This window comes from Castanea sativa, chromosome 12 (genome assembly GCF_040712315.1).
Source record: "Castanea sativa cultivar Marrone di Chiusa Pesio chromosome 12, ASM4071231v1".
NCBI classification, from domain to species: domain Eukaryota; kingdom Viridiplantae; phylum Streptophyta; class Magnoliopsida; order Fagales; family Fagaceae; genus Castanea; species Castanea sativa.
In genome coordinates, this window is record NC_134024.1 from 6506368 (window position 1) to 6526204 (window position 19837).

At 38.3% G+C, this 19837-nt stretch overlaps 2 protein-coding genes across 2 annotated transcripts; both read left to right on the top strand.

Moving 5' to 3' along the window:
* The first annotated feature begins 5266 nt into the window (after positions 1 to 5266).
* On the top strand, positions 5267 to 11418 carry LOC142620093 (uncharacterized). Its single transcript, XM_075793523.1, has 6 exons — positions 5267 to 7255; positions 7346 to 7825; positions 7913 to 8743; positions 8855 to 9916; positions 10007 to 10606; positions 11398 to 11418. Exons 1-6 carry the CDS (start codon positions 5267 to 5269, stop codon positions 11416 to 11418), a joined length of 4983 nt encoding a protein of 1660 aa, XP_075649638.1.
* A 7322-nt stretch (positions 11419 to 18740) lies between these two features.
* Positions 18741 to 19837, top strand: LOC142620963 (germin-like protein subfamily 1 member 14). The gene is made up of 2 exons (XM_075794285.1): positions 18741 to 18899; positions 19078 to 19837. Exons 1-2 carry the CDS (start codon positions 18767 to 18769, stop codon positions 19626 to 19628), a joined length of 684 nt encoding a protein of 227 aa, XP_075650400.1. The 5' UTR covers positions 18741 to 18766; the 3' UTR covers positions 19629 to 19837.

The window sequence follows — 19837 nt, forward strand, 5'->3', positions numbered from 1 at the left end:
TTTTAAAGGTTTTGAGGGTATCTTGGTCGTTTTATAAGTTTCGGGAGTATTTCAATCACTTTTTATGTTTTAGGGTATTTTGGTCATTTTTAGATTTAGGGGGGTATTTTGGTAAATTTACAAGTTTCTGGAGTATTTTGGTCATCTTTTAGATTTCAAGGGTATTTTGGTAATTTTTAGGTTTCGAGGGGTATTTTAGTTGATGCAAATCAAGGAGCTGGTCATATTGATCATACACGTGGAAATGGAGTTGAATTTGCACATGACCCTTTGTCACTTCCTAGTGGCCCAATTACAAGACTTAGAGCCAAACATTTCAAGGAAGCACTAAATGGGCTAGTCCAAGAGAATTGGGCTGATTCTGAAAAGACCAAGATGGGCTCAGATAATAATCAAGGCTTAGTCCATGTCATTAAAGCAATTAAAGAGGCTAATTAGCATGTAAATTTGCACCTAGCATGGTCTGGCCATTAAAAGGTGTTAAAATACATTAAATCTAGTCATTTAGCTATATTTGACTGCCTTTAAAAGTCCAAGAATCCAAAAAAACGTGGGAACTTGTTTAGGTTAATTTTTGTGCTGTTTTTAAAGTTGTAATTATGACTTTGCCTATTCTTGGAGGGTTGTTCCAGGTATATAGATGGGTAGTACGAATTTTAAAAATCAAATTTTGGTTTTAAGAAAATTATTCTCCTTGTGAGGTCTTGTGTTCCTCTTGGTTCTTAAAAGAACTCTTGAACTTATCAAGTTATTCTTGTGGCATTCAAACAACCAAACTTATCACCTTGATTCTTGAGAGTTTCTTAGGAATTCTTGGTGTGGCGTTTTCAATCCATCGTAGTCTTGGTTTTTCATCTGATTAGATGATGGGTCAAGGCTCAACAAATCTTGTCTACACGATCTTGGGGTTCCAAACCATCATTGTTATCGAGTTTCATCACAATTGTTGGTGGAGTTCATATCATTATTCATTTTTAGCTTTTGGGGGTATGTTGGTCATTTTAAATGTTTTGACGGTATTCTGGTCATTTTATAGGTTTTGGGAATATTTCAGTCATTTTTTAGGTTATAGGGTAATTTGTTAATTTTTTAGGTTTCAAGGGTAATTTGGTCATCTTTTAGATTTTCGGGGTATTTTGGTAATTTTTATGTTTCGGGGGGTATTTCGGTCATTTTTTAGGTTTAGGGAATATTTTGGTCATTTTTAGGTTTTAGGATGTATTTTGGTCATTTCTAGGTTTCAGGGATATTTTGAACATTTTAGAGGTTTTTGGGGGCTATTTTACTCATTTTAGAGATTCTGGAGGTATTTTGGTGATTTTAGTGGTTTTTTAGCATATTTGGTGATTTTAGAGATATCGGGGGTATTTTGGTCATTTTAGAAGTATTATTAGTATTTTGCTTATTTTAGAAATTTTGGGGATATTTTGGTCATTTTAGTGGTTTTTGAGCATATTTGGTAATTTTAGAGATATTGGAGGTATTTTGGTCATTTTTTATATTTCATGGGTATTTTGCTCATTTTTGAGATTTTGGCAATATTATGCTCATTTTAGAGAATTTGGGAATAATTTTTTATGTCCAAGGATATATTGGTAATTTTGGAAGTGCAAGGGTATTTGGGTCATTTTAGGTATTTAAGAGTATTTTGGTAATTTTGGAGGTCAAGAAGGTATTCAAGTAGTTTTTTAGAGCATTTGCAATGAAAAATTGTATCTTATCCTATTTTGTTATCTCAAAAAGTTACTTTATCAATTATACCATACTATTTTACAACACACCCAACATCTCAATTTTTATTTTCCTATTCTACTCAATAAAATAATATATATTACCTACTAAAATAATATAATATATTTCAATACAACTCTCTCTCTTTCTTCTCCCATGTCTCTCTTCCACTTTATCAATTAAAATATATTACAATTTTTACAATTGTGCTACAGTGTCATCCTACATTATAATGGCACAGTAGCACAATTGTAAAAAAATTTGCAATTCTGGCATTTTACAAGTCCGGTTGCCAACACCTTTTTGTGCCTTGATTGTATTTTTCCCCTACATTTTCCATTTAATTGCAAATGGGAATGCTCTTAGAGGTATTTAGGTCATATTGGATTAAATGAGTGTATTACTAATTAAATGGGTTAGGTTGGTAATGAATAATCAATTTATATATAAACGAGTCATAAATTGGTAATTACACACCCAACCCGCCCATTTGGCACTCCTAAATGGTTAATTATATATCACGCTTCGTTGTAGGAATATTGTATTAAGTTCAAAAGTTATGGGATCTAGTGCAGTGATCACTCCACAAGTATAAATACTTGTAGAGTGTGGGGGCGAGTGTGGGAGCAAAGGTCGGGGTTCAAGTCTCTAGGAGGGAGTTTCACACACATATACAATTAGATTAAGATAGAGTAGAAATTCTATCTTGTATAAAAAATTTATAAAAAAAAAAGGTTATGGGATCTGATGTATTGATAGAACAGTAAATAACTTCCACTATCTTTCTCTATTCTGCTTTTGTTGGGTCTTGCTTTAAAATTCTGGTTCTACCCACATATTAAGGAAAAAGCTACAATAAGTTATTATTTGGAGGCCAATGGAATCTAGTTAAAGTTTTGGTATATAGATTTATAGATAATACACAAAGTCAAGAATTTGAAAACGAAAGACTAACGACAATCTTTTGAGAAGATGGCAATGAAAGACCGAGGGGCTTTATCACTTCAGCCAACCCAGAATTTTTACGTAGATGAGGCTCATTCATTGCTATTCTACCAAAGAAAATGAACTTTGTTTGAAATGAAATACGCAAGAAAAAAAAAAATTAACCAATTGAACTTTAATTATATTTGTGTTGAGTTTACTTTGATTTTGGTTTTTTACAAATATATAATTTTATCATTTTTGGTATTTGACCAATTAGACATTTACAATGCATTTACTATTTTGACAGCAATCTGGAAAAAAAAAAAAAAAAAAAAAAAAAACTACTTATCAATATTACACACATCCAAAAATTTGAAACCATAAACGTCTGCATTTTCTTCATGCATTTTTTTGGGTATTTGAGAATAAATTATGGTCATTTTCTTTGCATATCATCATCAAAAAAGTGATCTCAACAATAAACATTTTCTTCTGTGTCTGAAAATAAATTGCGGGAATTGTCTTTCCATGTGTCAATCATGAAAGCTTACACATATTTATGATATTTTAAAGAGTTTTATTAGAAAAAATTAAGTAGATTAAAACAAAAAATTTGTTTACTATTATCGTGTGTTCTCTGCCATGCACTATGTAACCAAATAAAGATTAAATATAGTCTTATATTAAAATCACATTTCGGTGTTAGTTGTTATTAGTTTCCTTCAATAGTTCAATAATTTTCATCAAGAGAGCTCAATTAGTTAAGACCTCTTGGTGTTCCACAAGAGACACTCAGATTAAAATTACCCCACCACCAACTATCAATAGAAAAAAAAAATTTCAATAATTTTCTTTGTAAAAAATTTTAATCTCTAGTATTTTAATTTCTAAACAAAATAGAAAGACAAATTAGTGTAGTGATTTAATCATATCATATGTGTTTACAAACTTAAAATTGCATGATATAGTGACCAATACAGATACACATGTTTTATGTCTACTAAAAAATGCAAATAGTGTTTCAATAAAATAAAAATGCAACTATCATTCAATTAATTTTTATTATATTCTTGATTGTGTTATTAAATTTATTTTTCCTTTTGTTGGACTTTTATTCAATTGATGCAAAAGCAGCCAAATTTGAGCAAAAATAACAAATTTCAAATCAATTGTTTCTCATATAAATCTTTAAAAATGCCATCAAAGTTTTGTTATACTTAATAATTAATGCATCACTAAAAATAATTAATATAACAAATATTTAATAGTATATGCATTTACTCTATTGGCTAACTAATACTTTGATATAAATGCAAACTTTATTGAGGTGAAAACCTGAATATATAAAGAGGATTTCAAGGAATGTGCTACATGAAAAATCTCATACTTTCCCATGTAAGGTCTCTACTTTTATATATAAACTAGCTGATATCCCGCGCGATGCGCGGTGTATTTTGATAAATTTTATAAAAAATTATTTATGATTCATTGATTTCATGAATACTATTATTGTTAGTCACACTTAATTTATGAGGTTTTCTACTAAAACTAAATACATTGGGGGGAAAATTCCTCTAATTCATGCAACCAAGAAATGTTAACAGATCATAGTGAAATTGTCACCTACAAACCTGTTGGCTCCTTCGTGTCTTTCTTGTATTATATATGTTTTATATATCAATTAGCTATAAAAACTTTTAGAATTTCATAATACAACAATAGAAAAAATAATGTCATAGTGATGCAATAATATCACAATTTAACCTCCAATTTTAATTGAACTAAAAGTAGCCAAAAATAGATCCTTACCAAGTATACGCATCATACAGAAAACCAAAAATATAAATTGGCACATAATAAGAAAAAATAAGTCTAAATAAATTACAAAGCTACATAAGTAAAACCATATACATAAAATATAAACAAAATATTTAAGACGAACATAATATTTTAAAAATTAACATACCTCTCAGAAAGTAAAACAAAGATATTGTGAGAAAATTATGGAAGTTTAATTTTTAAGTCCAATGGAAATAGAGATTTATACTAGACAAATGTGGAGTGTGAGGACCCGAGGACCTAAGAACCCTAGGACCCGAAGAAAGGAGGGCCAACGTTTAGTATGCAAGGTGAGGTCTCTCCGGGTGTGCCCGAAGATGAAGTGGCGTGGACGATAACTACATAAAGGACGTGTTACAAATATCTGGATGTAGTAGGCTGATTTGGAAGGTTGCATTAAATGCTCGGCAACAACCATTCTGGCCGCATTAATTAGCAAGCATCACCCCTATCCATCGCATTAATGTGGACATGACCTGAACAGTGTGGAACGCAAAGTAGAATCTTGCTCCATTGCCGACGGACAAGTGTCATGGGGAAGGGACCGCAGATTGCAAGGTGTAAGGCTACGATGAAAGCAGAAAACAATATAAATAGGAATGAAGAGACTATGATGGGGGACTTTTTGTTGTTGAACCCTCTCTACCAAATTTATTGTATAAGGATCTCTGATCAATAAACGAAGAAGAGGAAGTTAAATAAGTTTGTGAATTCTCAGGTCCTTACAATTGGAGCCGTCTGTGGGAACAACAACGTAGTATAAGAATAGATGGCTGAAACGTACCTAGAAGGGGAGGAATTAGTAAGTTCACGAAGCAGGGACGTAGCGGTAAGTCTTCAGCGTGACAAAGGAAAGGGACATATCTCAGAAGTGGTGAGAGCACATGATGGCGTTCAAGGGGCTGAGCGACAATCACTGACTGAGGAACAGATGTCTCGTGACGAGGTATTGCAACAGATGCAATCTGAAATAGCTTATCTACGCAAGTGCATGGATAGTAGGAAGCGGAGGCGTATAAGTACTACTAGCTCTTCCAGTGACAGTTCGGGAGCAAGCCTCAGAGGAAGGGTTCCCCCAGTACTCGAACCTACTCGGAGTGGTACCCGTGGCGGTGTGTCTTCAGACGTTAGGGCAAAACAGCAGAAGGAAATTAGGATGCCTGATGCAGATGGGATATATCGTGATGACGGGAGTGATGCAATGGGTAAAGCCCTGAGGCAAATTTCCAAATCCCCTTTTTCGGCCAGGATAAATAGGGCAAAGCTACCTCGTAGGTTTTCACAGCCCATCTTTACTATGTATAATGGGAGGACTGACCCTGTAGAGCATGTTAGTCATTTTAGTCAGAAGATGGCCGTTTATTCGAATAATGAGGCATTGATGTGCAGAGTTTTTCCATCCAGTTTGGGGGTCGTGGCTATGAGGTGGTTTGATGCCTTAGCAGAAGGTTCTCTGAGGTCTTTTGAGGAGTTGACTAGGGCATTTGGAGCAAGGTTCATAACTTGTACTAGGATTCCAAAACCCTTGGATGCTCTATTGTCCATGACTATGAGGGAGGGGGAAACACTTAAAACTTATTCTGACCGATATTGGGAAACGTATAATGAAATTGATGGGGATGTGGAAGATGTAGCCGTGAGGACTTTTAAGGTGGGTCTTCCCGCGGAGCACGGGTTAAGGAGGTCTTTGACAATGAAGGCCGCGATAGATATGCGTCAGCTCATGAACCGGATAGATAAGTATAAACGGGTGGAAGAAGATCAAATGCAGAGCAAAGCAAAAATGAAGGGGTACCTGGAGAAAAAGGATCTTCGGGTAGGAGGGTTTCAAGGTAGTCGGCCTAGACGAGATTTTCCAAGCTATCCGAGGACCGCCGAGTCTCCTCTAGTTAATTCATTATTTAAGGAACCCGTGCATCACATACTGGAGAAAATTCGGCATGAGCCATATTTTAGGCCACCTAACAAAATGAGTGGAGATGCATCTACGAGAAATCAAAACCTCCACTGCCATTACCACCAGGATAAGGGACACACTACGGAGGATTTCCGGACGTTGCGCGATCATCTGAATCACTTGATTAAGGCTGGAAAGATCAATCACTTATTGGTTAATCCGGACGAGAAAAGGGGCCAGCAAGGCACTCGGAAATATTGGGGTCAGGCCCCTCAACCATCTCTAGGTACTATTAACGTCATCTTGGCCCAGCCGAGAGGAGAATTGGGGCAACCTTCTCGGGTCATGACTGTTCAAAACAAGTGTGGGAACGAGGGCATAAAGGAGACTCATCAAGCAAATAAAAGAATGAGGTCCTCGGCGACGCCCACATTGGGATTTTCTGATGAGGATAAAGAAGGCACGTTTCAACCTCACGATGACGCCCTGGTCGTTACGGTGCGTATTGGGGGATACGATGTGAAACGGGTCTTGGTGGACGATGGAAGTGGTGCCGAGATTATGTATCCGGACCTATTCAATGGGTTGAAGTTGAAACAAGAGGATTTGGAAAAGTACGACCATCCGTTGATCGGTTTTGATGGAAATCAGGTGATACCGCGGGGAATGATTAGGCTGCCTGTGCAGGTGGAGGGTTCTGAAGTGCAAGTAAACTTCATAGTTGTTATGGCATACTCTCCTTACACGGCCATTTTGGCTAGACCTTGGTTGCATGCAATGGAGGCAGTTTCATCTACTTTACATGTAATGGTGAAGTACCCTGTGCGAGGAAGCGTGGGAATATTACATGGCAGTCAAATGGTAGCCAGGCAATGTCTAACATCTGCCACTATTCGAACAAGCCGAGAATCTTTGGAAGGGGACTATCTTGAGACATCATAGCAATTAAAGGAGACTGTTCGGGGAGTCGGCCTAGATGAGGATGAAGGCTCTGCTGAGCAGCTAACCAAGATAGTTATTGGGGTAGATGAAGAAAAATATTTTCAGGTCGGATCTAGGCTGCCGGTACGGGAAAGAGAAGAATTGGTCCAATTCTTGCGGGATAATATTGATGTTTTTGCTTGGACGACTTATGACGTACCAGGAATTAATCCAGAAGTTATCTGCCATCATTTGAATATTAACCCCCGTGCGACGCCTAGACAACAGCCTCCTCGGCGAGCATCTCAAGAGCACGCCGAAGCAGTTAAGGAGGAAGTTAGTAAGCTAAAGCAAGCCGGGGCGATCAAGGAGATCTTCTATCCTGAATGGCTGGCCAATACTGTCGTGGTAAAAAAGAAGAATGGAAAATGGAGAGTTTGTATTGACTTTATAGATTTGAATAAGGCATGCCCCAAGGATCCTTTCCCTATACCCAGAATTGATCAACTGGTGGATGCAACTGTGGGGCACCCCCGAATGAGCTTCTTGGATGCATTCTAAGGGTATCATCAAATCCCTTTGTCATTAAATGATCAGGAGAAAACAGCTTTTCGTGCTCCTAATGGCAACTACCATTACCGAGTGATGCCCTTTGGCTTAAAGAATGCAGGGTCCACTTATCAACGAATGGTGACCAGAATGTTTGATGCGCAATTGGGGCATAATATGGAAGCGTATATCGATGATATGGTCATTAAAAGTAAGAGAACAGAAGACCATTTGACTGATTTGCAAGAGACCTTCTCGGTGTTACGGAAGTATAAATTACGCTTGAATGCATCAAAGTGTTCCTTTGGAGTGGGATCGGGAAAGTTTTTAGGGTACATGATTACTCATCGGGGAATTGAAGTTAATCCTGATCAAATTAAGGCTGTCTTAAGCTTGCATCCCCCTCAGAATCCGAAAGAGGTGCAGAAGTTAGCGGGAATGATTGCAGCCTTGAACAGGTTTATATCCCGGTCTGCAGACAGGTGCCGCCCATTTTATCGCCTTTTGCACAAATGGAAAGATTTCCAGTGGACTAGTGAATGCGACTTGGCCTTTGAAGACTTAAAACAATACCTGTCCAGACCACCGATATTATCAACACCCGAGAAGGAAGAAGTGTTATATGCTTACCTAGCTGTCACGAATTACTCCGTAAGTCTTGTCTTAGTACGGAATGATGATGGGGTCCTGAAACCGATATATTACGTCAGCAAGTCTTTACAGGAAGTAGAACAGCGGTACCTACTTTTGGAAAAGGCGCTTCTAGCCGTGGTGCATGCGACAAGGAAATTGCCACATTACTTCCAAGCTCACACCGTAGTAATACTCACACAATTGCCTTTACAGGCTATCGTGAGGAAGTCGGATTACACGAGTCGGGTAGCAAAGTGGGGAACCAGACTGGGAGCTTATGATATCAAATATATGCCTCGGACAGCTATCAAAGGGCAAATCCTTGCCGACTTCGTAGCCGAGTTCACGGAATGTCAGGTTAACCACGGAGGTACCATGATGACAATAATGTCCATTGGGTTGGAAGAAGTCACTCCCTGGGAAGTCTACACGGATGGGGCGTCAAATCGAAGGGGAGCCGGGATTGGAGTCGTGCTAATATCTCCTGAAAAGCTAGTCATTGAAAAGTCATTGAGGTTGGGATTCTCAGCCACTAATAATGAGGCTGAGTACGAGGCTCTCTTAGTGGGCGCCCAAATGGTTAAACACTTGGGAGGAAAGGTAGTGAGATTGTATTGTGATTCCCGATTGGTAGTAGGGCAAGTAAATGGGGAGTTTGAGGCAAAAGATGAGCGAATGAAAAGCTATCTCAAACGAGTTCAAGGGGTATTGGGTTTGTTTGAAAGTTTCAAGGTACAACAAGTTCCAAGGGGACATAATTCTCATGCTGACTCATTAGCAATGCTAGCCACTTCACTGGGATCAAAGTTACCACGTATGGTTATGGTGGAGGATTTATTGTCCTCTAGCTTGACCAACATCTCGGCAGTACGGATTCACAGCGTTCATGTTGGTCCAAGTTGGATGGACCCAATTGTAACTTTCTTGCAGCACGGAACACTACCTGAAGATAGAACAGTGGCCGAGAAGGTACGAAGAAGCGCTCCCCGTTACTGGCTATCAGAGGAGCAAAAACTCTATAGACGTTCCTACACAGGGCCGTACCTGCTTTGCGTACATCCTGAAGCCGTGGAACCTTTGCTGGAGGAATTGCACGAAGGTGTGTGTGGGAGTCATACTGGAGGAAGGTCATTAGCTCATAGAGCCATGACCCAAGGGTATTGGTGGCCGAGCATGCAGAGAACCTCTCAAGATTATGCCAAGAAATGTGATCAATGTCAAAGGTTTGCGCCTAGCATACATCAACCTGGAGGTAACTTAAACCCGTTATCCAGCCCATGGCCCTTCGCTAAGTGGGGTTTAGATATCGTCGGACCTTTTCCTCGGGCACCAGGTAATAGGAGATGGCTCATTGTCGGTACAGATTACTTCACGAAATGGGTAGAGGCTGAGCCATTGGCCAATATTAGGGATGTGGATGTGAAGAAGTTTATCTGGAAAAATATTATAATTCGCTTCGGAGTCCCTCATACTTTGATTTCTGATAATGGGCTTCAATTTGATAGTAAGGCTTTCCGGCGATACTGCGCAGAAATGGGAATAAGAAATGGATATTCAACACCGTCCTATCCTCAAGGGAATGGTCAGGCTGAAGCAACAAATAAAGTTATCTTGGCAGGATTGAAGAAACGGTTGGATGATGCTAAGGGAGGCTGGGTAGAAGAATTGCCTCATGTATTATGGGCTTATCGCACTACGCCCCGAAGATCGACAGGCGAGACTCCCTTTTCGATGACGTACGGAATGGAAGCTATAATACCATTAGAATCGGGCTTTCTCACCCTGAAGTCTGACCAGTATGATGAAGCTTGCAATCATGAGAGGATGTATGATTGTTTGAATACTATTGAGGAAAGGAGAGAGGTAGCCAATGTGAAAATGGGTAGTTATCAACAAAAGCTCAAGCAGACGTACGACAAGGGAGTTAGATCCAGACCTCTAGTACCAGGTGATTTGGTGCTAAGAAAGGTGGTGGGGGTAGCAAAAAATCCTGCTTGGGGAAAGTTGGGTCCTAATTGGGAGGGGCCGTATAAAATTACCTCATTAGCAGGAATAGGGGCTTATCGTCTAGAAGATTTGGACGGAAGGGTGATTCCTCGCCCTTGGAATGTAAATAACTTAAGACGTTATTATTATTAAGAAAAGAATTTCCTTTTGTGCATGGTTTCCATTCGTATCAATTTTGCATCATTTGCAAACATTCAAGTGTCAAACTGACCTTAGTTCTTGTTCGGCTCCTCGGGCCACAAGTCTAAGAGAAATTAGTCACTTGCAAACATTCAAGTGTCAAACTGACCTTAGTTCTTGTTCGGCTCCTCGGGCCACAAGTCTAAGAGAAATTAGTCACTTGCAAACATTCAAGTGTTAAACTGACCTTAGTTCTTGTTCGGCTCCTCGCGCCACAAGTCTAAGAGAAATTAGTCACTTGCAAACATTCAAGTGTTAAACTGACCTTAGTTCTTGTTCGGCTCCTCGGGCCACAAGTCTAAGAGAAATTAGTCACTTGCAAACATTCAAGTGTTAAACTGACTTTAGTTCTTGTTCGGCTCCTCGGGCCACAAGTCTAAGAGAAATTAGTCAGTTGCAAACATTCAAGTGTCAAACTGACCTTAGTTCTTGCTTGGCTCCTCGGGCCACAAGTCTAAGAGACATTCAAATGTTAAATGGACCTTAGTTCTTGTTAGGCTCCTCGGGCCATAAATCTAAGAGCAACCAATCACTGGCAAAAACACAATCATTAGGCTGACCCTAGTTCTTACTCGGCTCTATGGGCCACCAGTCTAGGAGAAGTTAACCACTGGCAAAATGTAAGTGCTAAACTAATTTCTTTTCTTCTTTGGTTCCTCGGACCATAACCCAAGAGTTGTAATTCTAACAAGATCATGGTTAAGGAATCTCAGATATCTAAAGCACTAACATAAAACAAATCATCAAGCCTTGTCGCTCGGTAGCATATTGAATCTCCAACCTTCCTTTTCAAGCGTCAAAAAAGGTCAAGTGGTGAGATTACGGTGCTCAGGTTAAACTTTTTGTGCTTCTTAAGGACACAAGTATAACGAACCACTTCCTAGTGATATTGTGATTATTAATTCAAGTAAGCTTTTATTTGGATGCATACAAAATAACAAATAAATGGCAACGCATTGTAATAAGACTTGTATATGAAACATCAGAAAAGAGCTAAATATTAATTCCTTAACAAATATCTGTTACAAAACTGGGGCAATCATATGGCCCCTTACATCCGTTTAAAAAAAAAAAGAAGAGAAGAAGGTAAAGAAACAACAAAAAGAAGAAGGAAACAACCATGATAGAATGACTAAGCTGCAGGCTGCTTGTCCTTCCTTTTCTCTGGTTCTTTATCTTTTTTCTTCTTTTTTGGCTCTTCAGCCACATCACCCTCAACTACTCCTTCCACGGGCTGAGCTGGGGGAGAAGGGCCTTTTGAGGCTGCTGCATCAGAAGAATCAGGAACAGGAACAGGCTCAGCTGGTTCACTTGGTGGCATGGGGGGATCAGGAGCAAGCCGTAATGCTGTAGGATAGTAAACATTATCTGGAGCCCAAAGTTCAGCATCGGCAGCTACCCCAGCAGCATCCAATGCATGACCCCATACCTCCAAGCAAAACGCCCTAGCAACACCTTTGAGTTGGGCGGCCAAGCTATCCGAAGCCTTCTTCATTCCTGCATCGTATGCTGCTTGTTCCGCTACGGCCTGTTCCTGCTCCTTGGCGGCCAGTTTCTCTTGCGCCTGCTTAAGCTCAACGATAGTAAGAGCGAGTCTACTTTGAGCTTGTTTTTGAGCCTCAAGAGCAAGGTTTGCTTGTGACTCGTAGCTTTTCAGGGCCGACTCAGCGTTTTGTGAGCTTTTTCTACCTCGGACAGGTGCGTGAGGGTCTCTTTCAAGTTCAACTCAGCTTCTTTTTGTGCCCTCACGGCCGCCTCGGCATTCTGATCAGCTTTTCGGGCAAGATCCAGTGAGTGATCTACCCATTCCTCAGCCATAAATGAAGCTTGGACCGCCTATGATGTATTCGAGTTAAAAAAAAAAAAAGAGTTAGTCCTAATAAAGAGTTAAACTCACGTATAAACTTTGCAAAGGCTTAAAAAATACCTTGGCTAAGTCCTGCTTCAAAGACAAGAAAACTTCCCTCTTACGGAAGGATCGTAACTCTGCCATATCCTCTGGAAGGCATAGAGCCTTCTCTAGACACTCGGCCACCAGGCTCGAGCTTCCCTTCTTCGGGTCCCTCAGGTTCGCATCATCCATAACAGGACTGCCCGAACTGAGAGTGAAGTTGGGTCGCCAGGCTGACGCCTTCTTTGTAGGCTCACTACTGGGGTCCTTAGACGAACCAGTAGGAGCAACTTTCTTGGAAAGGGCTTTCGCAGCCCTGGTATCTTTAATGGAAGGGTCGAGATTCTCCCCTTCTTCGATTTCTATCACATGCTTGCTACTTTGGCCCCTTTTCCGTTTCTTATTCGTCGCCTCCGAGGAAGGTGCACGGGTAGTAGCCGGAGTGATCGGATGAGGTGGGACCAGAACCGCCGGCGAAGAATCGCCTGCGTGCGCCTGCAGCAAGGCCAACAGGTCGGGCTCCTTCTCTTGAAAACCCATTTCGCTGGTTGACGGATTGGAGCTGGAAGGAGCGTCTGGACGGTAGAACACCTCAAAATCCTTCTCGGTCACCTCGGGAGGATTTGGCTCGGGCGTATCAACTCTTTCCTCGGCTACAAGTTTAGTAGCCTGGTCCAAGGGGGGATAAAGTAACTGGGCCGCAAGAGGAGCTGGAAGCTGTGCGTCTTGAGTTCCTGCAGGAGGAGGTGCGAGCAGTAGGAATCCAGGGGCCGCAACGTCAATCCGAGCTAAACGTAGATCTCTTGCTCTGATTACGTTCTTCGGGCTTTGGAAACGCTTAGTGGATGGTGTGTACCTGAGGATAATGTGGGCTGCTCGGAGTTGTCCGTCCCGGTGTACAAATATTTCTGACCGAAGAATCCGGTTTAGATCAGCTCGATTCACAGCAGATAAATTCGGAGCAGTATGGAAATCGTCTGCAATAAGGAATGAAGTGGTTAGAATGAATAAGTTAAACAAAGAAGAACACATGAAAATTTTGGTCATTCCTAAATGCCAGGTCAGTCCTCGGGAACACTACCTGGCGTCCCTTCTCGGGTAGGACAGTGTAAGCCGTCATGCCAGTTGCCCGAGACGACAAGGTAATCTTCGTCCATCCCTTTACTCGAGTCGGGTAAGCAAGAGATCAGCCTAACGGAAGGGAATCTACATTTCATGTAATATTTAGTCCTATCCCCTTTTTGGCAGTTGTACACCCAATTTACATCTTGCCATGTCAAATTGGTCCCCATCTTTCGGTTAAGCGCGTCTACGCATCCTAAAATTCTAAGGACGTTTGGGGAACATTGTGAGGGGGTAAGCCTATAGTTTATTAAGAAATCCCTGGTTACTCTACCCATAGGAATCTCCATGCCCCCCTCGATAAACGCAATCATGGGAATCAAAACGGACTCAGGGGGGCGAGGTGCGAGTGGAATTTCTTCTTCCTCACAATACGTGATGTTTACGTCATCAGGGATTCTATATCGGTTTTTAAAGGCAGCCTTTGCCTCATCCGTGTTTACTAGCTTAGCGTACCTACCCATTAGTCCCCGCGGTAAGAGGAGAAAAGCAAGCAAATAGAGAGAAACGAAAGGAAAATGAACACACCTCTGAAGATCGCTTAAAGATGGTCCTCGGGAGCTCACTCTTCTTTCGATCCTTCAGAATGCCAAAATGAGCTACATCCAGCCAAAGGGTTTGCTTTTATAGGGGTGGGGTAAAAGAGATAAGAGCGGTAACTTTCCCGCTCATAATTGAAAGCGGGATCTGAGCCGTACATTTCTCATCCAACCGTAGAACGTGCGCGGGAAAAGAAGCGTCAAACGCCATAAATGCCTCATCGTGGGATACGAGGCGCCAGACGCGGATCATGGGGCAGTGAAGAGACGTCTATACGTGTGAAAATATAAGAAGGGTAAGAAGCGTGTATGAGAAGTTAAAACTTAAAACTTGGTTATTAATTCATGATTAATAACTCAAGTATTAAAGGGGCTGTTGTGAGGACCCGAGGACCTAAGAACCCTAGGACCCGAAGAAAGGAGGGCCAACGTTTAGTATGCAAGGTGAGGTCTCTCCGGGTGTGCCCGAAGATGAAGTGGCGTGGACGATAACTACATAAAGGACGTGTTACAAATATTTGGATGTAGTAGGCTGATTTGGAAGGTTGCATTAAATGCTCGGCAACAACCATTCTGGCCGCATTAATTAGCAAGCATCACCTCTATCCGTCGCATTAATGTGGACATGACCTGAACAGTGTGGAACGCAAAGTAGAATCTTGCTCCATTGCCGACGGACAAGTGTCATGGGGAAGGGACCGCAGATTGCAAGGTGTAAGGCTACGATGAAAGCAGAAAACAATATAAATAGGAATGAAGAGACTATGATGGGGGACTTTTTGTTGTTGAACCCTCTCTACCAAATTTATTGTATAAGGATCTCTGATCAATAAACGAAGAAGAGGAAGTTAAATAAGTTTGTGAATTCTCAGGTCCTTACATGGAGACAAATAATATTTGTCCAATTCATTGAATTCGACTCTTGCAGTTCTACATTGAAGTTAGTCTTATGCAAAAAATTGAAAAGTTTTTTTGATTCCTAAATTTCCCATGACTTTTAAGATCCATTTGTATCAATTCAAAGCATGTAAAGTTATTAATGTATACAAATTCTTTGAATTTTATTCATACATTTCCCATGACTTTTTAAATCAATCCGTATTAATTCAAAGCATGTAAAGTTATAAATGTATACAAATTCTTTGAATTTTATTAGTAATACATTGAAATAAATGCATTTGCCATCATGTGGGAAAGCATAAAGTTATGCCAAGTGGCACATTATATGGCATCCTTCTCATTTAGGCCTTTACTTTATCTAAATTTAGCATTTATGTCAACTTATTAAGTAATGACAAATGCATTTATTTTAATGTATTAATAAAATTCAAAAAATTTGTATACATTTATAAATGTAGGAATAAAATTCAAAGAATTTGTATACATTTAAAACTTTACATCATTTGAATTGATAGGGATGGATCTAAAAAGTCATGGGAAAGGTAGGAATTAAAAAAACTTTTCAATTTTCTACATAAGACTAACTTCAATGCAAAATTGCAAGAGTTGAATTCAATGAATAGGACAAATATTATTTTTCTCCACATCAATCAATTAATCATCAATGTATATATATATATATATATAAGCAAAAACCTCATGTTGAAAAGCATGACAATCTGCCAAGTGGCACATTGAATGACATTCTTCTCATTTAGGCATTCATCTCATCTAAATTTAGCATTTATGTCAAACTATTAAGTAATAGAAAATGCATTTATTTCAATATATTAATAAAATTTAAAGAATTTGTATACTCTTATAATTTTACATACTTTGAATTGATATGGATGGATTTAAAAAGTCATGGGAAATGTAGGAATAAAATTCAAAGGTTGAAGTTAGTTTTATGCTGAAAATTGAGAAGTTTTTTTCATTCCTACCTTACCCATGACTTTTTAGATCTATCCGTATCAATTCAAAGCATGTAAAGTTATAAATGTATACAAATTCTTTGAATTTTATTTCTACATTTCTCATGACTTGTTAAATCCATCTATATCAATTCAAAGTATGTAAAGTTATAAATATATACAAATTCTTAAAATTTTATTAATACATTGAAATAAATGCATTTGCCATTACTTAATAGGTTGACATAAATGATAAATTTAGGTAAGGTGGAAGCCTAAATGAGAAGGATGTTATACAATATGACACTTCGCAAAACGTTATACTTTCCCACATGAGGTCTCTACTTTTATATATATATTGATTGTAGATGAACATGAAACTGGTCTAGCTTGGATCGACAGCCACAGTAGATACAGAAATTAACAAAAATAAATCTTCAAATTTAAAACCGAAAACTTCATCCATTCAAAGTAAGACATAAAATCTACAGGGGCTATCATACACTCAGACACATAAAATAAATTAACAGATAATTACTCTACAGCGGCATCACCTAATTGCTGCATACTTGTATGCAGCAAAACCTTTTCCATTCGTTTGCATGTTCACTTTTTGACGGAACTAATACCAGCCCTCTCAGCGATAAAACTTACTTTACAATCGGTTACATGTGTTGTGCTGGCCCTTGGCCTGTAATGCCTTGTTAATCAACAATTTTTACTGGGTCTTGTTTACGTGATTAAAAATATTATATATGGATAAAAACATATCGAGAAGACTAAATCATAATTTCTTGGAATTCAAGTTTGAAGATAAAGACAAGTTTAACAACTTTTGTCTTGGTGACAAAAGTCTCTAAAATAGAAATGAGATTAGAATTTGTTGTTCCTGGATTAGAAGAAATACGTGGAAATTGTGTTCAAGAAATTTATTATGAGATATTATATATGGGTTTTCATCATGAGAAGAGGAATAAAATTGTCTGCATGTCCAAGGGGTTGGAACTCTCATCATTAGCCTAATCTTTGTCATGTGCTTCAATTTTCCATGCTGTCTTACGATACATAGTGCCGCCTTAAATTTCTTTATATATGACCTAATTTCCATCATGAATAACAAATTGTAAACTAAATATTCGATCCTGAAATTGACATGGTTCATACTGCACATTTTTTTTAATTATAAAATAAATCAAGTTCAAGTGATTTAATTATTGGCATAAATTGGAGAGTGTAGCCCCTTTGAGAATATAGGAGTTTTGAACTTGAAAGTTTTAACTATTTCTTTATTGCTAAAGAAACGAAAAAAGAAAAAGAAAATGGAAATCAATGGATTTTTTCGAAGTGACTAATGCTAGAGAATAGGAATAATACAAATTTTACCATATAACTTTTATAAATTCATGTCTCACAAAAAAAAATGATATTGTTTATTATGTTATTGAAATCCATCAATTACATTGATTGTTATGTCAATTTGTTAACTTGTTGTAATAAAATTTAGAGTGGCTTTAGCATTAAGGATAGCTTACATATAATGCAAGCGGCAGGGGCCTTGTTTGAGTTTCGGTAATGAGATCGCCTACTCCAAATTTGTCTTGGTCATCATGTGAGTTGAAAAGTAGTAAAGATAGAATTGGTTAAAGAATATTAAGAAGAAAAAAAAAAGTCAAATAATCGATAAAACTTAGATATAATTTCTTAGTTAGATGCAATAAATTTTCTTAATTAAATTCAATTATATAAGTGAATTTAATTTAATTTATCTTAAAAAAATATAATACATTTTCTACTATAATGGTAAATATAGATTATTGACATGTGTTTCAATTTAGGCACATTGAAAAACTGTATTTAAGTTTTGTCCATGAATAATAAGCTAGGAAGACCAACCAAATCTATCACTTTCTTTATCTTTTTTTTTTTTCTTCTATCCTTTTTGGCATAAAATGAATTAAAAATAGAGTAAGTTGAGAGTAATCAACGCATTAACAATCAGAATTAATTTCATTAAATCAGATTTGCAACATAACGAAGCTGACCATAAGCTCAAACTGAACTGAAGTCTATTGAAACCTATCTTCCATGGAGTAGGTGAAGACTGGATAGCTTGATGTTGTCAACTTGACGCTATCCAAAAGACAATGGATAACACTCTGAAGTTAAGATAAGCATCTGAATTTTGAAACCCAGGCATATACGATCCAGAATATTCTTGAAATGCAGTCACAACTATCACATTCGTACCTAGCTAGCTTTGAATCCATCTAATTATTGGTTCTACAATAGTAATTATCAACCATTATAATTAATTTAGGCAGAAAAAAAAGTCACACAAACTTTCCATCAAAATATTAAGTTATTAACAACCCCTTGAAGAAATACAGTACGTCACATCCAATTAGTTGAATACACATAGAATTGTAATATTTTTTTCATTGAACTGGTCTTATTTGTTGAAAATTTAAGGCATGGGGTAGTAGTTAAAGAATAATTTGGCAATCAAAAATAAAATTGGTAATAATGGAAGACTGAACAAGTCTACGTATGACGTATGGTAAACCATATACCTATTCAATGTGTCTTATCTATAAATAGACATGCTTTCCATGCAACATTTCTCATCCCTAACCCGAAGCAAAAATATATAGAACAGAAGATAGAGTTAGCCTGAAATATGAGGAAACCTTATATTGTAACTGTTGCCCTCTTCGCTTTGGCATTCTCTCTTGCCTCTGCCTCTGACCCCGATCCCCTGCAGGACTTTTGTGTTGCACTTAAGGACTACTCGGACTACTCCAAATCAGCCGGTACATATTTTTCCTTTTCTTTTTTCAAGTTTTTGCATTATTTTTCTCATGTGAACAATCTACACTAACCAAAATATTAATGGAAGAAATATTATTAGCTACCTGGCCTTACTATTTTCTGCATCGAAGTCTTAGGCATTCTTTTTAAAGTGTCCATAACAAAAATTCATTTATGCAGTATTCGTTAATGGAAAGTTCTGCAAGGATCCAAAGCTTGTCAAAGCTGAAGATTTCTTCTTCGAGGGATTGAACATTGCTGGGAACACAGATAATAAAGTTGGGTCAAATGTCACTACCGTGAATGTAGACACATTACCAGGCCTCAATACTCTTGGCATATCCCTAGCTCAAATTGACTTTGCACCATATGGAGAAAATCCGCCCCATACTCACCCTCGCGGCACTGAAATTCTAGTAGTTGTGGAGGGTACTCTCTTCGTTGGTTTTGTAACATCCAACCCAAAGAATCGCCTCTTCACCAAAACTCTAAATAAGGGGGATGTGTTTGTCTTTCCAGTTGGTCTCATTCACTTCCAATTAAACGTGGGAAAAACTAATGCAATTGCCATTTCTGGTTTAAGTAGCCAAAATGCAGGCGTAATCACAATAGCAGATGCTGTCTTTGGATCCAATCCTCCAATTAATCCTGATGTTCTCACCAAGGCCTTCCAACTCGACAAAAATGTGGTTGAAGAGCTTCAGAAAGAATTTGGAGGTGACAATTATTAGAAAAAAAAAAATTGTTTGTAAGTGCCTTGAAGCACTAGTCATTTTGCTATGTTTATCCCCTTGCAATCATAACTAGAATAAAATAAAATGATTGCCTATATATGTAATTTTTTTTTTTTAATTTGGAGGATTTGGGATATAAAAGTAATGTTGGGTTTAGTACCTCTTCCTCGTTTGTCAATTTGTCTATTAATTTATGCAGTAAAATC